Here is a 22,446-nt window from a genome sequence, read left to right as displayed (position 1 = left end):
GGCCCCTCGAGCCTGCTCCGCCATTCAATGAGATCATGGCTGATCATCCAAATTCAGTACCCTGTCCCTGCCTTCTCCCCATATCACATAGAAACTAAGTTTTGCCCGTGTCGTGTCTGATCCTTTTGATACTGAATTGCAATTCTAGAGTGGCTCCCATCCCCCGTGACCCCCGTCCCCGATCCCGCCTGGACCATAGCCTCACTCCCATCTGTACCGTGACCCCCGTCCCCAATCCCGCCCGGACCATGGCCCCACTCCCACCTGTACCGTGGCCCCCGTCCTGCCCGTACCGTGACCACCCGTCCCCGATCCCGCCCGGACCATGGCCCCACTCCCGCCTGTACCGTGGCACCCCCCCCCCCCGTCCCCAATCCCGCCCGGACCATGGCCCCACTCCCGCCTGTACCGTGGCACCCCCCCCCCCCCCCCCCCCCGTCCCCAATCCCGCCCGGACCATGGCCCCACTCCCGCCTGTACCGTGGCACCCCGTCCCCCGTCCCCAATCCCGCCCGGACCATGGCCCCACTCCCGCCTGTACCGTGGCACCCCCCCCCCCGTCCCCAATCCCGCCCGGACCATGGCCCCACTCCCGCCTGTACCGTGGCCCCACTCCCACCTGTACCGTGGCCCCTGTCCCGCCCGTACCGTGGCCCCCCGTCCCCGATCCCACCCGGACCATGGCCCCACTCCCACCTGTACCGTGTCCCCCAGTCCCGCCCGTACCATGGCTCCCGTGAATGAGAAGTTAAACCGAGGCCCCGTCTGCCCCCTCGTGGCACTATTTCGAAGAAGAGCAGGTGAGTTATCCCCAGTGTCCTGGCCAATATTTATCCCTCAATCAACATAATATCTGGTCACTGCCGTTCCCGGTCCCGCCTGTCTGTGCACCCCCCCTGCTCCCGCTTGTTGCATACCCCTCGTCCCCCCTCTACCGTGACCCCTGTCCCCGGTCCCGCCTGTACCATGGCTGCCAGTCCCGCACGTACCGTTACTCCTGGATGAGACGTTAAACCGAGGACCCAGCTGCCCCCTTGTGGCACTAAATAGAAGAGCAGGGGAGTTATCCCCGGTGTCCTGGCCAGTAATTAGGAAAAGAATTACTTGCATTTCTACAGCGCCTTTCACAACCACCGGACGTCTCCAAGCGCTTTACAGCCAATGAAGTACTTTTGGAGTGTGGTCACTGTTGTAATATCCCTCAATCAACATATTATCTGGTCATTATCACATTGCTGTTTCTGGGAGTTTGCTGTGTACAAATTGGCTACTGCGTTTCCTAAATTACAACAGTGACTATACTTCAAGAAGAACTGGAATTGCAGAACTGAGAAGTTGTACCTATTTTACCCGGAGCATAAACACCGGCTCGGGCCGAATGGCCTGTTTCTGTGCTGGACATTGTGTGGACACAAGTGCGCTTCAGGTAAATGACCGCTATTTGTTGATCTAATTTTCCACTTTATTGGTTAATCATTAATGCTCAGTAAATGCAAACATACATTGGGTAGCGATTCAAAGTAAACAGGTGTGAGACAGTTGTAGTTATTATCCAGCTGTCCACGGCCTTTATCAGTGCTGTTTTCTTTCATTGTTGCCGTTTCTGTTACCTGGAAAACTCTGATTACGGTTATTAATTATTTGAGCAAATATCGTAAAAGAGTATAAATTGTGAGCTTCTGAGCCCAGCCAGCCAACCCTGCAGTGAAGATGAAGGTCCTGGCTCTGTTGGCATTCCTCGGAGGGTGCTTGGCACAGTACGACCCCCATACCCTACCCAACCGGACATCGATTGTTCATTTATTTGAGTGGCGCTGGACGGATATTGCGGCCGAGTGTGAGCGTTATTTAGCCCCCAATGGATTCGGGGCTGTTCAGGTAGGCGCGGTGGTGTCCATTTTTTGTTCCAATCCTTCCCCAATGTCTTTCTCTAGTGTAAAGTAGAGAGACTGCAGATGCTGGGGTCATTCTCCTTGGAGCAGAGAAGGTTAAACGGAAATTTACTAGATTGGTGCCAAGGATGAGGGACTTCAGTTATATGGAGCGACTGGAGAAGCTGTTTGCAGATGAAACAAAACTTGGAAATGTAGTAAACAGTGAGGAGGATTGTAACAGACTCCAGGAAGACACTGACGGACTGGTGAAATGGGCAGACCCGTGGCACATGAAAGTTAACATAGAGAAAGAAGTCTGAAGTAATTCCTTTTGATATGAAGAAGAGAGGCAACATAAGCTAAAAGGTACAATTTTAAAGGGGGTGCAGGAACAGTTAGACCTGGGGGTGTACGTACACAAATCTTTGAAGGTGGCAGGACAAGTTGGTAAGGCTGTTAAGGCATACGGAATCCTTGGCATAGAGCACAACAGCAAGGAAGTTGGGCTTAACCTTTATGAAACACTACTTAGGCCTCAGTTGAAGTATGTCCAATTAATGATTAAATACCTACGGTGAGACAGGATTAAAGTCTGTCCAATTCTGGGCACCGCAGTTTAGGAAGGATGCCAAGTTCTTGGAGAGGGTGCGGAGGAGATTTACTGGAATGGTACCAGGGATGAGGGACTTCAGTTATGTGGAGAGACTGGAGAAGCTGGGACTGTTCTCCTTGGAGCAGAGAAGGTTAAGAGGAGATTTAATAGAGGTGTTCAAAATCATGAACGGTTTTGATCGAGTAAATAAGGAGAAACTGTATCCAGTGTCAGGAGGGTCGGTAACCAGAGGACACAGAGTGAAGGGAATTGGCAAAAGAACCAGAGGGGAGATGAGAATGTTTTTACAGCGAGTTGTTGTGATCTGGAATGCGTTGCCTGAAAGGGCAGTGGAAGCAGATTCAATAGGAACTTTCAAAAGGGAATTGGAGAAATACTGGAAGGGGAGAAACTTGCAGGGCTGTGGGGAAAGAGCAGGGAGTGGGACTAATTGGAGAGCTCTTTCAAAGAGCAGGCACGATGGGCCGAATGGCCTCCTCCTGTGCTGTCTGATTCTGAGTTCTTGAGTCCGGCGCTACTGTGTGACTGAAAGATGGACGAAGGGACCTTGTTTCCGCAGCCTTGTCTTAAGGTGGAGGTCACCAGTAATTGGGTGTTGGTAAACAACCTCTGATTGTTTTCTCAATCTCTGTGACTTGCATGTCATTTTCATTCGAGAAAGAAAACCAGGGGAATTGCCAATCGGAACATAGAAACATAGAAGATAGGAGCAGGAGTCGGCCATTCGGCCCCTCAAGCCTGCTCCGCCATTCAATGAGATCATGGCTGATCATCTAAACTCAGTACCCTGTCCCTGCCTCCTCCCCATATCCCTTGATCCCTTTAGCCTTAAGAAATATATCTAACTCCTTCTTGAATATATTTAATGAATTGGCCTCAACTGTCTTCTGTGGTAGTGAATTCCACAGGTTCACCACTCTCTGGGTGAAGAAATTCCTCCTCATCTCTGTCCTAAATGGTTTACCCCTTATCTTTAGACTGTAACCCCTGGTTCTGGGCTCCCCGACCATCAGGAACATCCTTCCTGCATCTAGCCTGTCCAGTCCTGTTAGAATTTTATAAGTTTCAATGAGATCCATTCTCATTCTTCTAAACTCCAGCGAGTACAAGCCCAATCGACCCAATCTCTCCTCATACGTCATTCCTGCCATCCCAGGTATCAGCCTGGAACCCCATTGTGCCTTGTGTGAAATGGAGATTGGGGGGGGGGGAAATATCAGCGCCTCTGCAAATGACACCATGATTGGCAGCAGCGAATGAAACAATGAACCTTCCGAAACGAGCCAGAAATAAGTCTGAAACTGCTGCTGCAAAAAGTTGACGCTGGGCCTCTTTAAGGCCCCTTCCGCCTTTGGCTGGGTAACCTAGCAACCCTGTGATATACCTATCAATTCCTCCAATAAAAGGCGAAGAGTTACGAAGGTGACTAAAGGTTTTTATTGACTAAATAACAGAGCCCACTCTCGTGGGTGATCCGATCCAAGCAGGAGGAATACCAGCCAGTCGCTCACCTTTATACCTGGCCTGGTGGGTGGAGCCAAGGCGGAGTCGGCAGTGGTCATCCCAGGTATAGCAGTGTGGCAAGAGGCGACCTCGTACCGTGATACAATAGTGGTCAGTGATACAGTTATAACGAACAGTGGTGAACAGTGCTAACTACTAACAGTGATACAATAGTGAACGTGGTTTACCACACCCTGGGCGCCTGTTTTACATAAAGCAACGAGAAGGCGGGTGTGGCAGAAAATGGGGCACCCAGCATCGTGTTCACGCAGCGCCCCGAAAAACGGGTGGGAAAAGACGGCAGAAGAATGGGCGAAGTGTTAGTGTCACAGAGCCCCGCCTGCTTTCCCTGATCAGAAAGCCCAGCATTCTACACTGGGATACAGACGTGCATCAGTCCTTAACTATTCAGGACTGAGTCACTTCTCCACAAGAAAATTCACCCCAACACTTCAACGACAACTTGCATTTATATAGCGCCTTTAACATAGTAAAACTGTCCCAAGGTGCTTCACAGGAGCGATTTATCAGACAAAGATTGACACCGAGCCACATGAGATATTAGGGCAGGTGACCGAAAACTTGGTCAAAGAGGCAGGTTTTAAGGAGCGTCTTAAAGGAGGAGAGAGGTTTAGGGAGGGAATTCCAGAGCTTGGGGCCCAGGCAGCTGAAGGCACGGCCGCCAATGGTGGAGTGATTAAAATCGTGGATGCGCAAGAGGCCAGAATTGGAGGAGCGCAGAGATCTCGGAGGGTTGTGGGGCTGGAGCAGGTTACAGAGATAGGGAGGGGTGTAGGGCTGGAGGGGGTTTCAGAGATAGGGAGGGGTGTAGGGTGGGAGCGGGTTACAGTGATAGGGAGGGGTGTAGGGTGGGAGGGGGTTACAGTGATAGGGAGGGGTGTAGGGTGGGAGGGGGTTACAGTGATGGGGAGGGGTGTAGGGTGGGAGGGGGTTACAGTGATGGGAAGGGGTGTAGGGTGGGAGGGGGTTACAGTGATAGGGAGGGGTGTAGGGTGGGAGGGGGCGAGGTGATGGAGGGATTTGAAAACAATGTGGATTAATTTGTGACAAGTGCTGTCCTTTGGCGTCTATCGTTGAATGTATATGTTCGATCAGCAAGGAACGCGGGGCGGAAACTTTGATCGGCTCTGATTCCATCACAGCCTGCTCTGCTTGTGTCTTGGTGACAGATCTCTCCACCCAATGAACACATCGTCCTCAATGATCCTTGGAGACCTTGGTGGGAGAGGTACCAGCCAATCAGCTACAGGCTTTATTCTCGATCAGGCAGTGAAGAGGAATTCCGAGACATGGTGACCAGATGCAACAATGTTGGTGTAAGTTGGTCAATCAGTCCTTATCTTTCCAATCAACGTAATCCATGTTCCTATCCCGGGAAACCCAACTTACACACAAGGGGGTCGGGATCGGTGGCCTTACCACTCCGTTAACACCAGCGATTGTGGCCGACCCCAACTTGAAAGGCTCGGACTGTCGGGTGTACAAAACCCCCGCCTGTTTTACATAGAATTTACACAGAAACAGGCCATTCGGCCCAACTGCCCCGTGCCGGTGTTTATGCTCCACACCAGCCTCCTCCCACCCCTCTTCATCTCACCCCATCAATGTATCCTTCTATTCCTTTATCTAGTTTCCCCTTAAATGTATCTCTGCTATTCGCCTCACCCACTCCCTGTGGTAGCGAGTTCCACATTCTCACCACTCTCTGGGTAAAGTCCTGAATTGCCCCTTGGATTTATTAGTGACTATCTTATATTTATGGCCCCTAGTTCTGGTCTCACCGACAGGTAGAAACATCTTCTCTACCCTATCAAACCCTTTCATAATTTTAAAGATTTCTATTAGGTCACCCCTCAATCTTTCCTGATAGTTATAACCTCTCAGTTCTGGTATCATCCTTGTAAATTTTCTCTGCACCCTCTCCAGTCCCTCTATCTCCTTTTTATAATATGGCGACCAGAACTGTACACAGTACTCCAAGTGTAATCTAACCAAGGTTCGATACAGGTTTAACATAACTTCACTACTTTTCAATTCTATCCCTCTAGAAATAAACCCTAGTGTTTGGTTTGCTTTTTATGGCCTTATTAACCTGTGTCGATACTTTTGGTGATTTGTGTATTTGTACTCCCAGATCCCTTTGCTCCTCTACACCATTTAGACACTTATTTTCCAAGTAATAAGTGACCTCCTTATTACTTACCAAAATGTAATACCTTACACTTATCTGTGTCGAAATTCATTTGCCAATGATGTGCCCATTCTGCAAGTTTACTAAGTAAGTCTACACTCCGCTGGTGGCCGTCCCTGAGGCCTCGATCCAGGCGAGCCACGGGGAGACAAACAGATTGAAATGAGGCTTAGGCTTCAAAATCCCGGGGAGGGGTTTCTTCAGCCCCGAAATTGGGGGGTCAACAAGCCGTTACACTGCCCCCCACCCCCTCTCCGGATCAGACCCCAAAAGTCAAACATGACCCCAATCTATTTTAACTTTATTTGTTCTCAGAACGTGGGCAACACTGCCCAAGGCAGTAGTTATTGCCCGCCTCTAGTTGGCCAGAGGACATTAAGACTCAACCACCTAGTGTGAGACTGGAGTCACTTATAGGCCCAGACTGGGTCGTGCTGTTTGCTTCCCTTCCCTGAAGGACATCAGCCACCCAGTTTGGGTTTTACACGAAGGCAGCATAGGGACATTAGGAAGAGGAGGAGGCCATTCAGCCCCTCGAGCCATTCAATTAGATCGAGGCTGGTCTGCACCTCACTCCATTTACCCACTGTTGCTCCATATCCCTCGATACCCGTACCCAACAAAAATCTACCAATCTCAGTCTTGAACGCTCCAATTGACCCCCAGCCTCACCAGCTCTCTGAGGGAGAGAGTTCCAGATTCCCACTGCCTTTTGTGTGAAGAAGTGCTTCCTGACATCACCCCTGAACGGCCTGGCTCTAATTGTAAGGTTCTGCCCCCTTGTTCTGGACTCCCCCCACCAGAGGAAATAGTTTCTTTGCATCAAATTCTTTTAACATTTTAAACGCCTCGATCAGATCACCCCTTAATCTTCCAAACTCAAGGGAATACAAGCCAAGATTATGCAACCTATCTTCATAATTTAATCCTTTAAGCCCCAATGAATCTGGGCCGCTCCCCCTCCAAGGCCAGTCTATCCTTCCTGAGGGCCGGGGCCCTGAACTGAACGCAGGGTCCAGATGGGGTCTGACCCAGGCTCTGAACAACTGAAGTCATTTCTTTCCCTGATCCCAACCGACAAACTAGCAGATTTATTGAATTGAACTTCACAAGTTGGACACGATGAGATTTGAACTCACAGTCTGGGGGTTGTTAGCTCATCACCATAACCACGACACCACTGAACCTTTGATTCACAGTGCAATTTACAGTAAAGTCACTCTCCTTCCCTGCCACGTATTCTTAGCGACTGGATTAAAATCGAATGCACGTTTAGCCGTGGCTCAGTGGTTAGAACTCTTGCCTCTGAGTCAGCAGGTCGTGGGTTCAAGTCCCACTCCAGGGATTTCAGTACAAAATCCAGGCCGACACTCCCAGTGCAGTACTGAGGGAGTGCCGCACTGTCGGAGGGGCAGTACTGAGGGAGCGCCGCACTGTCGGAGGGGCAGTACTGAGGGAGTGCTGCACTGTCGGAGGGGCAGTACTGAGGGAGCGCCGCACTGTCGGAGGGGCAGTACTGAGGGAGTGCTGCACTGTCGGAGGGGCAGTACTGAGGGAGTGCTGCACTGTCGGAGGGGCAGTGCTGAGGGAGTGCTGCACTGTCGGAGGGGCAGTACTGAGGGAGCGCCGCACTGTCGGAGGGGCAGTACTGAGGGAGTGCTGCACTGTCGGAGGGGCAGTACTGAGGGAGCGCCGCACTGTCGGAGGGGCAGTACTGAGGGAGTGCTGCACTGTCGGAGGGGCAGTACTGAGGGAGTGCTGCACTGTCGGAGGGGCAGTGCTGAGGGAGTGCTGCACTGTCGGAGGGGCAGTACTGAGGGAGTGCTGCACTGTCGGAGGGGCAGTACTGAGGGAGCGCCGCACTGTCGGAGGGGCAGTACTGAGGGAGTGCTGCACTGTCGGAGGGGCAGTACTGAGGGAGTGCTGCACTGTCGGAGGGGCAGTACTGAGGGAGCGCCGCACTGTCGGAGGGGCAGTGCTGAGGGAGTGCTGCACTGTCGGAGGGGCAGTACTGAGGGAGCGCCGCACTGTCGGAGGGGCAGTGCTGAGGGAGCGCTGCACTGTCGGAGGGGCAGTACTGAGGGATCGCCGCATTGTCGGAGGGGCAGTACTGAGGGAGCGCCGCACTGTCGGAGGGGCAGTACTGAGGGAGCGCCGCACTGTCGGAGGGGCAGTACTGAGGGAGCGCTGCACTGTCGGAGGGGCAGTACTGAGGGAGTGCTGCACTGTCGGAGGGGCAGTACTGAGGGAGCGCCGCACTGTCGGAGGGGCAGTGCTGAGGGAGTGCTGCACTGTCGGAGGGGCAGTACTGAGGGAGCGCCGCACTGTCGGAGGGGCAGTGCTGAGGGAGCACTGCACTGTCGGAGGGGCAGTACTGAGGGATCGCCGCATTGTCGGAAGGGGCAGTACTGAGGAGCGCCGCACTGTCGGAGGGGCAGTACTGAGGGAGCGCCGCACTGTCGGAGGGGCAGTACTGAGGAAGTGCTGCACTGTCAGAGGGGCAGTACTGAGGGAGTGCTGCACTGTCGGAGGGTCAGTACTGAGGGAGTGCTGCACTGTCGGAGGGTCAGTACTGAGGGAGCGCTGCACTGTCGAAGGGGCAGTACTGAGGGAGCGCTGCACTGTCGGAGGGGCAGTACTGAGGGAGCACTGCACTGTCAGAGGGTCAGTACTGAGGGAGCGCTGCACTGTCCGAGGGTCAGTACTGAGGGAGCGCTGCACTGTCAGAGGGGCAGTACTGAGGGAGCGCTGCACTGTCGGAGGGGCAGTACTGAGGGAGCGCTGCACTGTCGGAGGGGGCAGTACTGAGGGAGCGCTGCACTGTCAGAGGGTCAGTACTGAGGGAGCGCTGCACTGTCGGAGGGTCAGTACTGAGCGAGCGCTGCACTGTCGGAGGGACAGTACTGAGGGAGCGCTTGCACTGTCGGAGGGTCAGTACTGAGCGAGCGCTGCACTGTCGGAGGGGCAGTACTGAGGGAGCGCTGCACTGTCGGAGGGTCAGTACTGAGGGAGCGCTGCACTGTCAGAGGGTCAGTACTGAGGGAGCGCTGCACTGTCGGAGGGCAGTACTGAGGGAGTGCTGCACTGTCGGAGGGGCAGTACTGAGGGAGCGCTGCACTGTCGGAGGGTCAGTACTGAGGGAGCGCTGCACTGTCGGAGGGTCAGTACTGAGCGAGCGCTGCACTGTCGGAGGGGCAGTACTGAGGGAGCGCTGCACTGTCGGAGGGGCAGTACTGAGGGAGCGCTGCACTGTTGGAGGGGCTAAAACAGATGATCTGGCCATTGTCACATTGTTGTTTGTGTGATCTTGCTGTGTGCAAATTGGCTGCCGCGTTTCGTACATTACAACAGTGACTACACTTCAAAAGAAAAACACTTCATTGGCTGTGAAGCGCTTTGGGACGTCCTGAGATTGTGAAGGGAGCTGTACAAAATGAATGTTCTTTCTTTCTCCTCTTTTAACGCTTTCAGGTGCGTATCTACGCGGACGCTGTGATTAACCACATGTGTGGTGCCTCAGGTGGCTCGGGACACAGTCATCTGGCGGAAGCTACTTCAATGCTGCATCCGAAGACTTTCCTGCTGTTCCATACTCTTCCTGGGATTTTAACGATGGCAAATGCAACTCCAAGAGTGGCAATATCGAAAACTACAACAACATCAACCAAGTAAGGAGCGGCTCTACATTGAACCCAATCTCTTTCAATTCACCGTAATGCACGTACAAAAATCAAGTATCTTCCCTTTGTGTGTTCGTGCCCCGTTTGCCTTCCTTCACCACACTGCACCACGTGAACCGGTGGTGCGGGGGGGGGGCTGTTAGATCCGTGGTTCAGTGGATAAATAATTACATGGATGCTGTACATAAACAAATAACAGTCTTTACTGGAGGAGGGTGATCTCTAGACTGGGTACAGAGGCATGCGCACAGCTTATATACCGGTGTGGTCACTGCCGGTACTACAGTATACAGGAGCTGTAAAAGTAGTTCTGACTTAAAGCACATACACTACAATTCCTCCCTTTTTAGATTAATAATACCCCTTAATATTCAAATAACAATTACATTTTTACATGTACATTAAACAACAATAGTCCATTTATAGATTCAGTCTTTGGGGGCGGCTTCCTGACCTTTTGGGATAGCGCCTTTCCGGAGGTTCTTGTTCTTGGTGCAGAGGCGATTCTGACCCCTATTCATCGGGTAGTTCATCGGGTTCCACTGCTACTGGGTCTGAAGTAGATGCTACGGTATGTCGGGTTCATCCCCAGGTACTCGAGACATGGGGTTGACGCCTTCCTGTGACGCTAAGATCTGATCGACGTGGCGTCTCACAATGTTCTCCCCGACATCCACTGTGTACATTAATGGCCCCTGCCTTGTACATATCGTTCCGGGTTGCCACTTCTCTGTTCGATAGTCACGGCCAAGACTGGTTGCCCTACATTGAAGCTCCTTGTCGGCTTCTCGTTGATGTGCTGGAATTGTTTGTCCTCAACATTTCTTCGCACATTTGGTCTGAGCAAGTCCAGATGAGATCTCAACCTTCAGTTAAAGAACATCATGCCGGGGTCTGGTTGGTAACTGCATGTGTCGCGTTTCGGTAGGCTAATAAGAAATTGTCCATCTTACGCTGTAGTGGAATTTCCTCGTCGCACATGGCCTTTATCTCCTTCTTAAAGGTTTGTACGAACCTCTCAGCCAATCCATGGTGGCTGGATGATATGGCGGATGTGTAATGCCTTACCCATTCCTTTTCATGAATTTTTGGAACTCGTCGGACACAAACTGTGGCCCATTATCAGAGCAGATCTGCTCTGGCAAACCGTTTCTGGCAAATATGGTCCGTAGGACTGCAATCGTTTTCTCTGTAGTGGTTGAAGACATCTTTATCACCTCAGGCCACTTTGAATCAGCATCCACTGCTATAAGAACATTGAGTCCATGAATGACCAGCGAAATCAATGTGCACCCGTTGCCATGGAGAGGAGGCCACTCCCATGGGTGTAGAGGGGCATGTGGTGGTGCATTTTGGACCTTCTGGCAACCTAAGCAGCTCTTAGTTAGGCCTTCGATTTGTTGATCGATTCCGGCCACCACACATAAGCCCTAGCAAGCTTTTCATTTTCACTCCCCCCAGATGACCTTCATGTAGCTCCTTTAGCACTCTCTCCCTTAACTTGGGTGGAATCACCACTCTGGATCTACACATCACTGTCCCCTGGCATACTGACAGCTGTTCTCTTCTGGATGAGAATGCTGGCAACAGTGAGTCGCCATGTGTTGGCCATCCCCTCACCGTCAATTCATATACCCGTGACAGCGTCGGATCATTGCGGGTCTCCTTCTCTATATCCGCGTTTGTTACTGGCAATCGTTCAATTATTGACGAATAAAATATCTCGATAGGGTCCACTGCTGGTGCTTCCTCCACCATAGGCAGTGCAGGCGCAATAGCCCATCAGCGTTCCCATGCTGTTTCGTGCCTTTATATTCTATTTCATATTGATTCGCCCTAGAAACAAGGACCATCTTTGTAACCGCTGTGCAGTCATTACTGGCACGCCCTTCTTAGGATTAAAGGTGGAGACAAGTGGTTGGTGGTCAGTCAGCAAGGTGAACTTCTGCCCATGCAGATAATGGTTGAATTTTTTTACTCCCCATACTAGGCTGAGGGCCTCCCTGTCAATCTGGGCATAGTTGCGCTCGCTGAGGTTAGTGACCGAGAAGCAAAGGCTACTGGCCTCTCCAACCCGTCTGGAATTTGTGCGACAGCACCGCTCCAATGCCGTAGGGTGATGCGTCACATGCCAAACGAATTGGTAGTGCTGGGTGAAATGGGCCAACACCTCTTTTGATGTGATCAATTCTTTACACTTCTGGAAAGCTCGTCTACGTTCGTCATCCCACTTCCATGGTACCCTGTTTGCAGTAGGGTGTTCAGCGAGTGTAATACCGTAGACAAATTTGGTAAGAACTTGTGGTAATAGTTTACCAGCCCGAGGAACGACTTCAGTTGTGACACATTTTCCGGTGCTGGAGCCTTGACTACTGCCTCAATCTTGTCAGGGACTTATGTAACCCCTCTTCATCGATGACGTGGCCGCAATACGAGATCAGTTTCTGGAAAACTCGCACTTGTGGCGATAGCTCGTAGCCCATATTCCTTTAATCTGGCGAGCACCTTCTCCAAGTTAGCGAGGTGATCACCGTCATTTTCGCCCGTGACCAAGATGTCGTCCAAATAACACTGGGTCCCTGGAATCCCTTGCAGGACCTGATCCATCGCCCTTTGCCAGATAGCCGGAGCCGAGGCTACTCCAAACACCAGCCGGTTGTATTGATAGAGACCTTATGGGTGTTGATCGTAGGTAATGTTTCGAAGCTTCTTCTACCTCCATTTGCAAAGTACGCCTGGGCTAGATCAATTTTGGTGAAGCATTTACCACCAGATAGCGAGGCGAAAATATCCTCAATTCGTGGAAGCGCATATTGCACCGTGTGAAGGACTGGTTCACTGTCACCTTAAAATCCCCACAGATGCGGACCTTCTTTGGTTCCCCAGGCGTATTACTCAACAACCTCTTCATTACAGGAACGATGGGTGTAGCCACTCACTCCAGTCCACTTTGGACAGTACTCCTGAACGTTCCAACCCTTCCAGCTCTGCTTCAACCGCTGTCTGATCGCATAAGGCACTGGTCTGGCCTTCAGAAACTTTGGGCTTGCATTATCCTCTATTTTAATTGTTGCTGTTATTCCTTTTAGTGTTCCTAGTCCCTCCTGGAACACTTCTTTTGCGTCAGTTAGCATTTTGACAGTCGTCCAGGTGTGACGTCGTCATCCTTTTGGCCTCCACCTTCAGTGCCTGTATGGATGCCAATCTAAATGTATCTTCCGGATCCATTCACGTCCTAGCAGTGGTGGTCCTCCATTTGGCAATACATATATATCCATTTTAGGTATTCCTGGCCTTTATATGTCACTTTCACCCTTATTTTTCCTTTGGGGTAGACTTTTTGCCCCGTATACGTCTTCAAGACAATCTCTGTAGCTTTCAAGGGTATGTGTGAAAATAGCCGCTTGTAGTCTCTTTGATTTATGACTGTTAGAGCTGACCCTGTGTCCAATTCCATTTCCACTTGGACTCCGTCTATCTTGAGTGTAACCCAGATAGTCTGGTGATCCTCCATTTCGGTTACATTATGTAGTTTCAGACAACCCAGCTCCTTGCTTCCGGAGTCTGTGTCACTTTTCTGTTCGTCTGAACCACTGTCCATCACCTGGTGTACCTTTTTGTACTTCTCCTGTGGAGATTTCTTACTGTTGGTTTTCTTCCCAGACCTGCAGACTCTTGCTATGTGTCCTGCTTTCCCACACTGTCTGCACACTTGGTCCTTGAACCAACAATCTTTCTGGTCATGTGTTGTTCTGCCGCAGCGATAGCACTTCCCTGTTCCATAGGTCATTTCGTTGGTGCCATATTCTTGCGGTCTCCGTTGTATCTCTGCAGCGCCCCTTGCGACCGCTTCATGTGATACTGCCATATTGAAAGCTTTGTCCAGCGTAAGGTCCTTTTCTGATAGAAGCCGTTTCTGGGTTCCTTCACTTTGTAGCCCACACACAAACTTGTCCCTTAACGTGTCTGCTAGTCCCGCTCCAAACTGGCAGTATTTCGATAGCTTGCGCAGTTCCGTTAGGTACTCAGCATTGCTTTCGTCTTTGTGTTGGTTCCTTTTATGGAACTTAAATCGTTCTGCTATCAGCAGCGGTGTGGGGTTTACGTGGTCCTGTAGGATTTCTACTATGCTTTCAAAATTCTTGTTTACCGGCTTCTCTGGGGTTATTAGATTTCGCAGTAACCCATAAGTTTTTGCACCTATGGAATTTAACAGAACCAGTGCTTTATTAGCATCTGGCACTTCATTCGCCCTGCAGTACACCTCAATACGTTCCACATATGTCGCCCAATCTTCGACTTCATTGTCGAACGTAGAGATACTGCCACTCTTCGGCATCCTTGGTTGTGCGTTAACTATCCCCAATGGCGCCTCCCGCGCTTCCCCTTCTTCTCCGCTGGCACAAAATGGCGTCTCCCGCGCTTTCCTTCCTTCCCGCGCTCGCCCGTCTTCTCCGCTGCGGCTTCGCAAAATGGCGTCTCCCGCGCTCTCCTTGCTTCTCCGCGGCTCAATGGCGTCTCCCGCGCTCTCCCTGCTTCTTCGCGGCTCAATGGCGTCTCCCCTTGCTTCGCCCCGCGGACCCTGATCAGCCCGTGATCCCTGGCTGTGCTCTGCGCGTTCTTCTCTTGATATTTGTTGACGCCGCTCAGTCTAGAACCCGGCTGTTTCTTACCCTCTCTCCGGTTTGCAGTATTTTTCCTCGACGCCGCTCGGTGATCAACCCCCGGCTGCGCCCTGCTCTCTTCACCCTCTTTCTTACCCCGTCGACGCTGCTCGGCTCTCTCTCTCTGCCGTCGGTTGGCTCCAGCCGCCGCTGCTCGGGAAGGGTCTGCTCTGGACCTGTCATCGGTCTCTTACTCCTCGTTGTGGCTGGGGAACCAAGCTCGGCTCTCCACAGCCTCCCCAGCGAAGTTGGATCTCTGCCTGACTGCTGGGCGGTTGCTCGCGGTCGACGCCCGTGTTCCTGGACTCGACTATTTTTTTTTATGTTGCAGGTAGATTCGCATCAACACTCATCGCCACTGTTAGATCCGTGGTTCAGTGGATAAATAATTACACGGATGCTGTACATAAACAAATAACAGGTCTTTACTGGAGGAGGGTGATCTCTAGACTGGGTACAGAGGCATGCGCACAGCTTATATACCGGTGTGGTCACTGCCGGTACTACAGTATACAGGAGCTGTAAAAAGTAGTTCTGACTTAAAGCACATACACTACAGGGGCGGTGCAGGAGGTTCGGCAATAACACCAGCTTATACAATCGAGCACCTTTAAGGCAATAACACCAGCTTATACAATCGAGCACCTTTAACATTACCAAACGCCCCAAAGCACTTCGTCCGGGCAAAAAGAATAACCAGCTGTCTAGTGGCGGTGGGAAGAGGGACGATTAGGATTTAGCAACTGAAGGCAGGGTCAAAGAGGTAATGTTTTTGAGGACGTTTTTGAAGGGAAGGAGCAAGGTGACGGTGTTCCAGAGAGTCGGACTGAGATGGTTGGAAGCTGTGGGGTCAAGAGTAGAGCGATGAGGGAGGGTGGGGTAGAGGAGCGTTAGAAGAGCGGAGGGCAAGCACAGGAATATGTCCTATGCATTCAGGCAGTGACGGCATCGTCCCTCTGTAGCCTCCACACTCGACTATTCCCATACTGTCCTTCCACCCTCCATAAACTTAAGCTCATCCATATCTCTGCTGCCCGTGTCCTAACTCACACCAAGTCCCGTTCACCCATCACCCCCGTGCTCGCTGACATACATTGGCTCCCGGTCCAGCAATGCCTTGATTTTAACATTCTCATCCTTGCTTTCAAATCCCTCCAGGGCCTCGCCCCTCCCTATCTCTGTGATCTCCTCCTGTAGCCCTACAATCCTCCGAGATCTCTGCGCTCCTCCAATTCTGGCCACTTCACAGAATCACAGAAACCCCACAGTGCAGATAGAGGCCATTTTGGCCCATCGAGCCTGCACTGACACATATCCCACCCGATCCCCGTAACCCCTACACCAACACATATCCCACCCTATCCCTGTAACCCCACGTATTTAATCCCCCTAACACTAAGGGTCAATTTATCATAGCCAATCAACCTAACCCGCACATCTTTGGACTGTGGGAGGAAACTGGAGCACCCGGAGAAAACCCACGCAAACACGGGGAGAATGTGCAAACTCCACACAGACAGTCGCCCGAGGCCGGATTCGAACCCGGGTCCCTGGCGCTGTGAGGCAACAGTGCTAACCACTATGCCACCTTGCGCATCCCTTGATTATAATCGCTCCACCTTTGGCAGCCGTGCCTTCAGCTGCCTGGGCCCTAAGATTAATATTACCAAATGCCCCAAAGCACTTCACCCGGGCAGAAAGAATAACCAGCTGTCTAGCGGTGGTGGGAAGAGGGACGATTAGGAGTTAGCAACCGAAGGCAGGGTCAAAGAGGTAATGTTTTTGAGGAAGCTTTTGAAGAAAAGGAGGGAAGGAGCGAGGTGGCGGTGTTCCAGAGAGTGGGACTGAGATGGTTGGAAGCTGTGGGGCCAAGAGTAGAGCGATGAAGGAGAGAAAGAGAGAGGGAGGGTGGGATAGAGGAGAGTTAGAAGAACCTCTCCACCTCTCTCTCCTCCTTTTAAGATGCTCCTTAAAACCTCCCTCTTTGACCAAGCTGTTGGTCACCTGTCCTAATACCTCCTCATACGGCTCGGTGTCTGATTCACGCTCCTGTGAAGCGCCCTGGGACGTTCCACTGCGTTAGAGGCGCCGTATAGATGCAAGTTGTTTCCTTCTCTGGACGGCTGCGGGAATTGAACTGAGCGTGTGCCCCGACAGGTCAGGGACTGCAGGCTCGTCAGCCTCCTGGATCTGGCGTTGCAGAAGGATTACGTGCGGGGCAAGATCGCCGAGTACCTGAACCATCTGGTTGACCTCGGAGTGGCCGGATTCCGAGTGGACGCAGCCAAACACATGTGGCCCGGTGACATGGCGGCTATCTTCGGCCAGCTGACAGACCTCAACACCCGGTGGTTCAGCAGTGGCTCCAAGCCTTTCATCTACCAGGAGGTGAGTGACGCAGCTCGAGCACCTGCTCCCTGTCTGAATCACCATCGTCACTCCGTGACTCTCTGTATCTCTTTCCCACCTGGCAGGTGATTGACCTGGGAGGAGAGGGCATCAAATCCTCCCAGTATTTGGGGCTGGGACGGGTCACTGAGTTCAAGTACAGCGCCAAGCTCGGGACGGTGGTGCGCCGGTGGAACGGTGAGAAGATGGCGTATTTGAGGTAGGGGCGGATTCTTGCCACGGGTTCCTTCAGCATATTTCCGCACATTAGTCAAACTCCTGTAAATTCTCTTCAGAGGGGGTGTAAATGGACAGCGTTGCATTGAAATATGCACCAATCACGGCCTCAGGATGTCCCAAAACGCTTTACAACCAATGAAGTATTTTTTTTTGAAGTGTAGTCACTGTTGTAATGTGGGAAACGCGGCAGCTAATTTGCGCACAGCAAGCTCCCACAAACAGCAATGTGATAACGACCAGATCATCTGTTTTTATAGTGATGTTGGTTGAGGGATAAATATTGGCCAGGACACCGGGGAGAACTCTACTGCTCTTCTTCAAATATTGCCGTGGGATCTTTTACATCCACCTGAGAGGGCAGGCGGGACCTCGGTTTAACATCTCATTCAAAAGACGGCGCCACCGAAAGTGCAGCATTCCCTCAGTACCGCCCCTCCGACAGTGCAGCTCTCCCTCAGTACTGCCCCTCCGACAGTGCAGCACTCCCTCAGTACTGCCCCTCCGAAAGTGCAGCGCTCCCTCAGTACTGCCCCTCCGACAGTGCAGCATTCCCTCAGTACTGCCCCTCTGACAGTGCAGCGCTCCCTCAGTACTGCCCCTCCGACAGTGCAGCATTCCCTCAGTACTGCCCCTCTGACAGTGCAGCGCTCCCTCAGTATTGACCCTCCGACAGTGCAGCACTCCCTCAGTACTGCCCCTCCGACAGTGCAGCATTCCCGCAGTACTGCCCCTCCGACAGTGCAGCACTCCCTCAGTACTGCCCCTCCGACAGTGCGGCGCTCCCTCAGTACTGCCCCTCCGACAGTGCAGCATTCCCTCAGTACTGCCCCTCTGACAGTGCGGCGCTCCCTCAGTACTGCCCCTCCGACAGTGCAGCACTCCCTCAGTACTGCCCCTCCGACAGTGCGGCGCTCCCTCAGTACTGCCCCTCCGACAGTGCAGCACTCCCTCAGTACTGCCCCTCCGACATTGCAGCGCTCCCTCAGTACTGCCCCTCCGACAGTGCAGCATTCCCTCAGTACTGCCCCTCTGACAGTGCAGCGCTCCCTCAGTACTGCCCCTCCGACACTGCAGCATTCCCTCAGTACTGCCCCTCTGACAGTGCAGCGCTCCCTCAGTATTGACCCTCCGACAGTGCAGCACTCCCTCAGTACTGCCCCTCCGACAGTGCAGCATTCCCTCAGTACTGCCCCTCTGACAGTGCGGCGCTCCCTCAGTACTGCCCCTCCGACAGTGCAGCACTCCCTCAGTACTGCCCCTCCGACAGTGCAGCATTCCCTCAGTACTGCCCCTCTGACAGTGCATCGCTCCCTCAGTACTGCCCCTCCGACAGTGCAGCATTCCCTCAGTACTGCCCCTCCGACAGTGCAGCGCTCCCTCAGTACTGACCCTCCGACAGTGCAGCGCTCCCTCAGTACCGCCCCTCCGACAGTGCAGCGCTCCCTCAGTACTGCCCCTCCGACAGTGCGGCGCTCCCTCAGTACTGCCCCCCTGACAGTGCTGCACTCCCTCAGTGCTGCCCCTCCGACAGTGCGGCGCTCCCTCAGTACTGCCCCTCCGACAGTGCAGCACTCCCTCAGTACTGCCCCTCCGACAGTGCGGCGCTCCCTCAGTACTGCCCCTCCGACAGTGCAGCACTCCCTCAGTACTGCCCCTCCGACAGTGCAGCATTCCCGCAGTACTGCCCCTCCGACAGTGCACCACTCCCTCAGTCCTGCCCCCCTGACAATGCAGCAGTCCCTCAGTACTGCCCTTCCGACAGTGCAGCGCTCCCTCAGTACTGTCCCTCCGACAGTGCAGCACTCCCTCAGTACTGCCCCTCCGACAGTGCAGCATTCCCTCAGTGCTGCCCCTCTGACAGTGCGGCGCTCCCTCAGTACTGCCCCTCCGACAGTGCAGCATTCCCTCAGTACTGCCCCTCTGACAGTGCAGCGCTCCCTCAGTACTGCCCCTCCGAAAGTGCAGCACTCCCTCAGTACTGCCCCTCCGACAGTGCAGCATTCCCGCAGTACTGCCCCTCCGACAGTGCAGCACTCCCTCAGTACTGCCCCTCCGACAGTGCAGCATTCCCTCAGTACTGCCCCTCTGACAGTGCAGCGCTCCCTCAGTACTGACCCTCCGACAGTGCGGCGCTCCCTCAGTACCGCCCCTCCGACAGTGCAGCGCTCCCTCAGTACTGCCCCTTCGACAGTGCGGCGCTCCCTCAGTACTGCCCCTCTGACAGTGCAGCACTCCCTCAGTACTGCCCCCCTGACAGTGCTGCACTCCCTCAGTACTGCCCCTCCGACAGTGCAGCGCTCCCTCAGTACTGCCCCCCTGACAGTGCTGCACTCCCTCAGTACTGCCCCCCTGACAGTGCTGCACTCCCTCAGTGCTGCCCCTCCGACAGTGCGGCGCTCCCTCAGTACCGCCCCTCCGACAGTGCAGCACTGCCTCAGTACTGCCCCTCCGACAGTGCGGCGCTCCCTCAGTACTGCCCCTCCGACAGTGCAGCACTCCCTCAGTACTGCCCCTCCGACAGTGCAGCGCTCCCTCAGTACTGCCCCTCCGACAGTGCAACACTCCCTCAGTACTGCCCCTCCGACACTGCGGCGCTCCCTCAGTACTGCCCCTCCGACAGTGCAGCACTCCCTCAGTACTGCCCCTCCGACAGTGCAGCACTCCCTCAGTACTGCCCCTCCGACAGTGCAACGCTCCCTCAGTACTGCCCTTCCAACAGTGCAACACTCCCTCAGTACTGCCCCTCCGACAGTGCGGCGCTCCCTCAGTACTGCCCCTCTGACAGTGCAGCACTCCCTCAGTACTGCCCCTCCGACAGTGCAGCATTCCCTCAGTACTGCCCCTCCGACAGTGCAGCATTCCCTCAGTACTGCCCCTCCGACAGTGCAGCGCTCCCTCAGTACTGCCCCTCCGACAGTGCGGCGCTCCCTCAGTACTGCCCCTCCGACAGTGCAACACTCCCTCAGTACTGCCCCTCCGACAGTGCAGCGCTCCCTCAGTACTGCCCCTCCGACAGTGCAGCGCTCCCTCAGTACTGCCCCTCCGACAGTGCAGCGCTCCCTCAGTACTGCCCCTCTGACAGTGCAGCACTCCCTCAGTACTGCCCTTCCGACAGTGCGGCGCTCCCTCAGTACTGCCCCTCCGACAGTGCAACCTTCCCTCAGTACTGCCCCTCCGACAGTGCAGCGCTCCCTCAGTACTGCCCCTCGGACAGTGCAGCGCTCCCTCAGTACTGCCCCTCGGACAGTGCAGCGCTCCCTCAGTACTGCCCCTCCGACAGTGCGGTGCTCCCTCAGTACTGCCCCTCCGACAGTGCGGTGCTCCCTCAGTACTGCCCCTCCGACCGTGCGGTGCTCCCTCAGTACTGCACCTCCGACAGTGCAGCGCTCCCTCAGTACTGCCCCTCCGACCGTGCGGTGCTCCCTCAGTACTGCACCTCCGACAGTGCAGCGCTCCCTCAGTACTGCCCCTCCGACAGTGCAGCGCTCCCTCAGTACTGCACTGCGTGTGTCAGACTGGATTATTTGCTCAAGTTTCTGGAGTGGGACTTGAACCCTCGACCCTCTTTTCTCTTTACACACCCTGCTGTGTATTTCCGGCATTTTCTGTTTTTATGTCAGATTTCACATTTAACCGGCAATGGCCACTCTATTCGGTTTAGCCCTCTCTGGACTCGTAATCCACAGGACTGAACAAATGATCCAGAGAGGTCAGTTCAAATCCCACCACGGCAGCTGGGGAATTTAAATTCAGTTAATTAAATAAATTTGGAATAAAAAGCTTATATCAGTGATGATTATCATAAAAACCCATTGGTTCACTAATGCCCAATTGGGAAGGAAATTATGAGAGAGTTTTTTGATGAGGTAACAGAGAGGTTTGATGAGGGTAATGCGGTTGACATGGTGTGTATAGATTTCCAAAAGGCGTTTGATAAAGTGCCACATAATCGGATTGCCAACCAAGTTGAAGCCCATGGAATAAAAGGGACTGTGGCAGCATGGATACAAAATTGTCTAAATGACAGGAAAGAGAGAGTAGTGGTGAACGGTTGTTTTTCGGACTGGAGGAAGGTATACAGTGGTGTTCCCCAGGGGTCGGTTCTAGGACCACTGCTTTTCTTGATACATATTAATGACTTGGACTTGGGTGTACAGGGCATAATTTCAAAATTTGCAGATGACACAAAACTTGGAAGTACAGTGAACAGTGAGGAGGAGAGTGATAGACTTCAGGAAGACATAGACAGGCTGGTGAAATGGGCGGACACGTGGCAGATGAAATTTAACGCAGAAAAGTGCGAAGTGATACATTTTGGAAGGAAGAATGAGGAGAGGAAATATAAACTAAATGGTCCAAACCTAAAGTGGGTGTATGAACAGAGAGACCTGGGGGTATATGTGCACAAATCGTTGAAGGTGGCAGGCCATGTTGAGAAAGCAGTTAAAAATGCTTTTGGGATCCTGGGCTTCATGAATAGAGGCATCGAGTACAAAAGCAAAGAAGTTATGATGAATCTTTATAAGACACTGGTTCAGCCTCAACTGGAGTATTGTGTCCAATTCTGGGCACCGCACTTTAGGAAGGATGTGAAGGCCTTCGAGAAGGTGGAGAGTGATCTCAGTTACATGGATAGACTGGAGAAGCTGGAGTTTTTCTCATTAGAGCTGAGAAGATTGAGAGGAGATTTGATAGAGGTGTTCAAAATCATGAGTGATCTGGACAGAGTAGATAGAGAGAAACTGTTCCCATTGGCAGAGGGGTCGAGAACCAGAGGACACAGATTTAAGGTGATTGGCAGAAGAACCGAAGGTTCAAAGAGCTATTTCTACGTCTGCTTTTGTGGTAACAGTTTCTAACTGTCTGTGCAGGAACTGGGGAGAAGGATGGGCCTTCATGCCCTCTGACCGAGCGCTGGTGTTTGTGGACAACCATGATAACCAACGAGGACACGGTGCCGGAGGGGCTTCCATTCTCACGTTCTGGGACCCCAGGTACGGCCAACGCGCCAGCACTCCACTCCCGCGGGCTCCGCGGGAAAAGACGCCATGTTGTCTGAATCCTCTTTACTCGGTATGCAAATTACAAAGCGCCTACAGCACAGAAAGAGGCCATTGGGCCCAACTGCTCCGTGCCGGTGTTTATGCTCCACACCAGCCTCCTCCCACCCCTCTTCATCTCACCCCATCACCATATCCTTCTATTCCTTTCTCCCGCATGTGTTTATTTAGCTTCCCTTAAATGTATCTGTGCTATTCACCTCAACCACTCG

At 53.0% G+C, this 22,446-nt stretch overlaps 1 protein-coding gene across 1 annotated transcript in view; it reads left to right on the top strand.

Annotated features, from left to right (window-relative positions):
• Window positions 1–1,537: 1,537 nt before the first annotated feature.
• The window catches only part of LOC147081167 (pancreatic alpha-amylase-like), a 35,157-nt gene continuing 14,248 nt past the window's right edge, over window positions 1,538–22,446 (top strand). Inside the window, 7 exon segments of the mRNA XM_085980924.1 lie at window positions 1,538–1,878; window positions 5,181–5,327; window positions 9,674–9,734; window positions 9,737–9,870; window positions 16,704–16,934; window positions 17,021–17,154; window positions 22,046–22,168. Of these exon segments, the coding sequence (XP_085837050.1) occupies window positions 1,711–1,878; window positions 5,181–5,327; window positions 9,674–9,734; window positions 9,737–9,870; window positions 16,704–16,934; window positions 17,021–17,154; window positions 22,046–22,168 (998 nt within the window). The 5' untranslated portion in view covers window positions 1,538–1,710.

The sequence above is a fragment of the Somniosus microcephalus genome, unplaced genomic scaffold (assembly GCF_052327205.1).
Source record: "Somniosus microcephalus isolate GS21.2 unplaced genomic scaffold, FLI_Smic_1.0 scaffold728, whole genome shotgun sequence".
In the NCBI taxonomy this organism is placed as follows: Eukaryota; Metazoa; Chordata; class Chondrichthyes; order Squaliformes; family Somniosidae; genus Somniosus; species Somniosus microcephalus.
This window is presented reverse-complemented; position numbering and strand designations above follow the sequence as displayed.